Source organism: Sus scrofa, chromosome 10 (assembly GCF_054392235.1).
Source record: "Sus scrofa isolate SSC_HxYL_T2T_F1_AM1 chromosome 10, Sscrofa_HxYL_maternal_Yorkshire_Landrace_v2.0, whole genome shotgun sequence".
Classification (NCBI taxonomy): domain Eukaryota; kingdom Metazoa; phylum Chordata; class Mammalia; order Artiodactyla; family Suidae; genus Sus; species Sus scrofa.
This window is the reverse complement of record NC_139392.1, coordinates 12341309-12347308: the sequence shown is the minus strand read 5'-3', so window position 1 is coordinate 12347308 and position 6000 is coordinate 12341309. Positions and strand designations below refer to the sequence as shown.

General features: G+C 48.8%; 1 protein-coding gene across 6 annotated transcripts in view; it reads left to right on the top strand.

Annotated features, from left to right (window-relative positions):
- Positions 1 to 2277: 2277 nt before the first annotated feature.
- RAB3GAP2 (RAB3 GTPase activating non-catalytic protein subunit 2) overlaps positions 2278 to 6000 on the top strand; it is a 95567-nt gene continuing 91844 nt past the window's right edge. For 2 of the 6 annotated variants that reach the window (XR_002336186.2, XM_003130506.6), the window contains exon 1: positions 2278 to 2531. Coding sequence is in view for 1 of the 6 variants with exons in the window: in XM_003130506.6 (XP_003130554.3) it covers positions 2417 to 2531 (115 nt within the window). In the remaining 5 variants the exon portion in view is untranslated. Of the gene's footprint in view, positions 4464 to 6000 lie in introns of all 6 variants that reach the window. The other 4 variants (XM_084979146.1, XM_084979145.1, XM_021064324.2 and 1 more) reach the window with 4 other exon arrangements.

The following is a 6000-nucleotide window of genomic DNA, read 5'->3' as shown; positions in this document are numbered from 1 at the left end:
GGTCCCTGTTCACCATGTATTTTACAGGTAAAGAACTGGTCCCTTGTTCACCTGATGACATAGAAATGATCTATCCCATTCTGTGAAAATCATTAGAAACCGGAATTAACAGAGTAGGAACCTGAGCACTAAATTGTGGTGGTTATATTATTCGATAGGACTAAGTGTGTACACAGAAATGAAGGCTCTGACCTTCATCTATTTGCCTTCAATTTATTTCCATCGCATTTTTCTGTCATACGAAGCGGACGACTACATTAGGTTTCCTTTTGGAAGTATGTGAGTGTCTACAATTCTTTAAGCTAACATTAATATAATTCCTTTTGTTGGAGAAAATTTAGGCAATCTAAGCAAGACATGGAAAATTTTATTTGAGCCGAGTTTGGGAAGAGTGTCTCAGAAAGCTCTGAGAACTGTTCTGCCTGTTAGAAGTCAAGGCACAGTTATATAAGTTTTCTGAGATAGAGGGCTGGGCGTCAAATGACATATTATTGATGGCTCACACAATCCAGATCTAAGTGTCATGTCACCCCCTTATGAGATCAAGAAGATACGTTATCTTTTTTGGTGTTCGGTTTTTAGAAAAAAATTTTTTTTGAATATTTTCTTTTCTTTTTCCTTTTTTTTTTAGGGCTGCATCTGTGGAGGTTCTCAGGCTAGGGGTTCAATTGGAGCTGTAGCCGCTGGCCTACGCCAGAGCCACAGAAGTGCTGGGTCTGAGCTGTGTCTGCAACCTACACCACAGCTCATGGCAGTGCCAGATCCTTACTTAACCCACTGAGCAGGCCAGGGATCGAACCCACGTCCTCAAGGATGCTAGGCGGGTTAGATAGCACTGAGCCACAATGGGAACTCCTATTTTATTTTTTTTAAATGATTTTTATTTTTCCATTATAGTTGGTTTACAGTCTTCTGTCAATTTTCTACTGTACAGCAAAGTGATCCAGTCATATATATGTACATTCTTTTTCTCTAGAAAAAATTATTTAAATGGACTTTGCGTCTTCTCAGACACACAGATAAATTCCTTCACTAAAAAACTGAGAAAAGACACTTTTCCAAGATGGCATTGTGACTATCTAATTGAATATGTGGGAAAGTACTTTAATGAACATGGAAGTGCTTTGGAAAAGCATGGAGTTATTGTATTTACTTTATATACACATTCCATTTACTCCTCCAACAAATATTTATTGAGCACAGTGTTCCAGGTTCCTCGCTAGACACGGTGGATATAATGCGCAATTTAATGACATCACAGCCTTCAGCAGTTTACAATCAAGTCTGCTTCCTGATCCTGACAACCCTCCACCTCCGCTTCAGCGAAACAGAACGAAAAAGAAAAAACAAGGTAAAGTCCACTGTTCGGTTTTGTCTTTTTGCCTTTTCTAGGGCCGCTCCCACGGCATATGGAGGTTCCCAGGCTAGGGGCTGAATCGGAGCTGTAGCCGCTGGCCTACGCCAGAGCCACAGCAACGTGGGATATGACCGCGTTTGCGACGCCGGATCCTTAACCCACTGAGCAAGGCCAGGGATCCAACCTGAAACCTCATGGTTCCTAGTCGGATTCCTTAACCACTGCGCCACGACGGGAACTCTACTGATCTGTTCTTTCATAGTACTTTTTAACTCTCTTTTCCTCCTAGCACTATTACAACTTCAATTACATTGGTTACTAGCTGTGTCAGCCACTAGAATTTTGAGGTCCACGGGAACAAACATTTTATTTCTTTTGTTCCCTGCTTTATACTCAGTGCCTTGCGTGGCTGACATTGAAAAGAGAGTAATGAATGTGTTGAATGCATGAATGAATGAATGTAAAAGCAAGTGGATGCCGAAAACCTAAATATAATTCAGCACAACACGCATTATATTAGGCGTACGTAGAACGATGAGAATTTATAGGCAGGGCATTTAAAGTAGCCTTGATGGGGCTGATGGCCAGAAGAAATATCTTTCAAACTCAGATACTTGCATGATACCGTCCTCAACTGGCCTGCCGCAGGCTTAACAGGGACTATCCGCTCAACCATCAGGATCCTGCCAATTGTGGCAGGTCCAGGAGACTGGTTAAATGACTCGAGGGCCGGCGTCCAATTAGATCATCTCTGGCTAAAAGCCACAAGAAAGAAGACGTTTCATCCCCCGGTGCAGCCGCAGGACTGGGACCAGAACCAGCCCCATCCTCCACGTCGACGCCGCCGTCGGTCACGTCACGCGGGCCGCCCGCGCATGCGCAGCGCTCGGACGGCGGCCCCGCGGGCGCTGACGGCTTCCGGCCTGGTGTCCCCGCCCCCGCGCGGCTCCTGCTTTCCCGGCTCCGCGGAGGCGGCGGCGGCGGCGGCGGTGGCCGCGGGGTGGCGGGGGCAGGGGGTGGCGAGGCCAGCTGGATGCCCGATCGGGGGTCCCCGGAGCCATGGCCTGCTCCATCGTCCAGTTCTGCTACTTCCAGGACCTCCAGGCCGCCCGGGACTTCCTCTTCCCTCATCTGCGGGAGGAGACCCCCAGCGGCGCCTTGAAGAGGGACCCCAGTAAGTGCCCCCGCCGCCCCCGCACGCCCTGATCGCGGGGTCCAGTCTCCCCCCAACTGCGCGACTCCGGCCCCCGGCTCCTAGCTCCCCTCGCGGATCCCCTGCCCTCCTCGCCCTGGGGCCGCGTCCGCGCTGCCTGCGTCGGCGCCGTCGGCCTCGCGCCGGAACCGCCCCGCCCTCTGGCCGGACCCTGCGTCTCGCCTCCTCTGGTCCCGGCCGAGCGCTCTCCCCACCCCCGCTCTCCCGCGTGTCTCCTCCGCCTCGCGTGGCTCCAGCCCCGGCGCCCAGCTCCGAGGTCGCGTCTTCCTCCCGGTTCCTCGCCAGCTGTCAGCGCTCTGGCCTGGCTTTGCCTCACCCTCCGCGCTCGTCCTTGCCTGGGACCGTGGCCTTCCGCTGCCGCCCTTTCCCAAAGTGTTTACCATCGCCCGCACTCTGCCTTCTTCCGTCAGCTTTCCTCCGGTTCAGATTTAGAGAACGAGTGATTGACAGGTGAGGGACTCCTAAGGTGATGCGTAGGCGTCTCCTACGTAAGGACACGGACCTGTCAGGAGGTGGGAACCCACATCGGGCCTGAAATTACAGTAGCGTGGCCATGAGACGTTAATAATTTGCTTTCTTGAGATGAGAAGCTTTCCAACCTGTTATTATCATCAAACAGTGCGACTTGCCCACGTAGTATAAAAGCGCAAGTCTGGTTTATTAGCGGTTGCGTGGTTCTAAAGAACTTCGTACATTTCTGCTGTTGAAAAGGGTGTGTGTTTTCTGTTTGATTTCTTTGTATTTCCATTCACGTGGCTTTGTAGTAAAAGCCATTTGTCCGAAGCACATTTGGCTTTGTAGTAGAGTGCTGTTACTTTGTGCTCTACTGGAAGGGTGATAAAAGTTCCACTACATAAGCTCCTTTCCTTTTTTAAATTTAGAAGGCATCAAATCAGACCTGTTTAGGAGTATTTCCTGTGTGCCAGTCAGCAGTGCTGCAAATCAAATAAGGTTGATAGACTCTGTTGTCTCGGCCCTTATGGTTGACGGAGACAAGTGCGTGAGCTTGTACAGTACAGTGTGATTGAGATGCACAGATGGCACTAGGGATACTTTAAGTGGTGGTACTTAAGCCTCCCTAGAAGCCATTGAAGTAGGAATTAGATGAACAGGGAGAAGCAGCGGCGTTTGCTGAGCAAAGGAAGGAAGGCCTGAAATGGCATGATATTTAGAGAGCTCAGGCAGGCGGAATGACTGAGAAAGAGGATGCCAGGAAAAGAGAGGGGAGGGAAGATGAGCTGTAAAGGTAGCAAGGAGCTTGATCATGGGAAGCCTTGCAGGAGTGGGATGCTTCCGAAAGACGTTGAGCAGGTCAGATTTGTGCTTAATCAGCACAGTTGAATCACCCTGTCAAGTGCTTTGGCAGCTGTGTGGAGGAGAGATAAGAAACAGGGAAATTGGTTGGGAGGTGATTCCAATAATCCATGTAAAAGTCAGGTGGGCGGGCGTAAACTAAAATAGCTTCAGCGGAGCTTGAGAGCAGGAGCCAGCTTAGAGAGATGCTGGGAGGGAGAATCTGCAGGACCTACCAGAGATCTGGGGCTGGTGAGTGAGAGCACTTGAGGATGCCTTTGGCTTGGGCAAGGGTTGAGAATGAAGGAGGTAGGTTTTGGATGTTTTGCATCTTAAACGTCTGCAGTTTGTGCAATTGTGAATGTATGCAGTGAGTCCAATTAAAAAGATCCAAAACTTAATAATGATTCCGGGGAAAGAGGTGTTCATTTGGGAGTTACCAGCAAAATAGTATCGGTCAGCCTCAAGGGTTATGTATGCAACCCTTGAAATGAATTTGGGACCCAACATGTGGCCTTAGAGGAGCATCGAAGTTGAAGCGTCAAAGAGTGGTTGATGGAAGAGGACTGAGGAAGAGCAACAGAAAGAAAGGAAAAGCAGGTGAGAGTAATGCCCCAGGAGTGAGAGCAAATTGGATGCGGGGAATGGCAGCACTTGCAAATGCAGCAGAAGATGGAAACAGGCTCCTTGGTTTGGGGAAGGTGGAGGCGACTGGGACGGGAGGGCTGTCCTGGCGTCAGGGAAGGTGTGGAGGCAGAGGGCGCATTTACAGGATATGCGGACTGAAAAAATGCCCATTTCAAGGAGGCAGGTTGTGAAGGATCGTGGACATAGGGCTGTAGGCAGGAGGTGTAGAGAAAAGAACACATTTTCTCTAGCCCACGGCCCCTCCCCTGGTCCAGCCACCGTCCTCTCTCACCTGGGCCGTGGCACCCTGCTCATATTACAAATCATCCTGCTTCTACTCTTGGTTTCGTTTCGTTTCTTTTCCCTTTCCTTTCCTTGACGCACCTGTAGCATATGGAAGTTCCCAGGCTAGGGGTTGAGTTGAAGCTGCAGCCGCCGGCCTACACCACAGCCACAGCCACATCGGATCTGAGTTGTGTCTTCAATCTACACCACAGCTCACGGCAATGCCGGATCCTTAACCCACTGAGCAAGGCCAGGGATCAAACCTGTATCCTCACAGAGTCAGTGCCGGGTTCTTAACCCGCTGAGCCACAGTGGGAACTCCTGTTCTTTGTTTCTTATAATCAGTTCCCAAAAGCAGTCAGAGTGAACTTTTAAAGTCAATTTAATCATAACAATTCTCTATAACCTTCTATGGCTTTCGATTGCACTTGTTTTTTTTTAAATCCGAAGTTGTCACAGGGCTTACGAGGCACTTGAGGCCCTGCTTCTTGCCACTTCTCTTCTTACACCTCATCCCCTTCTTCCCTTATTTCTCATGCTTCAAAAACACGTTTTCTGGCTCCTAAACCAGCCAAGGCCATTTGCGCCTGAGATCTTTGGCTTTGCTCTTGCCTCCTTGGCTGTTCTGTGCACAGCTCTGCATGCTCGCTGCATTGGGTCATTTATGTCTCAGCATCTCGACGTTTTCTAACCATCTGAGATGGTCACCCCGCCGCCTCGATCTCATTTGTGGCACACCGTCATTTCATCTTGTTTATTTTCATCACCAAGCCTACACTGTCCAACACGTAGTCTTTAGCCACAACTAGCTGTCAAAATGTGCTAGTTGAAGAACTGCTGCTGAAGAACTGAATTTTTAATTTTACTTAACTGTAATTTAAGTTTAAATAGTCACATGTGGCTAGTGGCTACCCTATTGTATGACACAGTAGTAGATGCTGAAATTTAGACACATGCAGATGAAATACTTGTCCAAGGTCAGACAGGGAAGAGGCGCCTTAGACTATGACCTTGGACCAGGCAGTTGGGAATATAATCTAGACATCTAGATTCATGGGTTTGCAAATAGGATTTAATTTATTACGCTTTTAAATAAAATTCTTAGGTGTGTGAATGTTGGTGTTGACCGTGGCTACCAGCAGATCAAGTAGAAGAGCCTCCTAAGCAGTGAGCCTCTTCTTGCCAAATCTGTATTTTACAGTTAAAATGGTTCTTTCATTTCGAA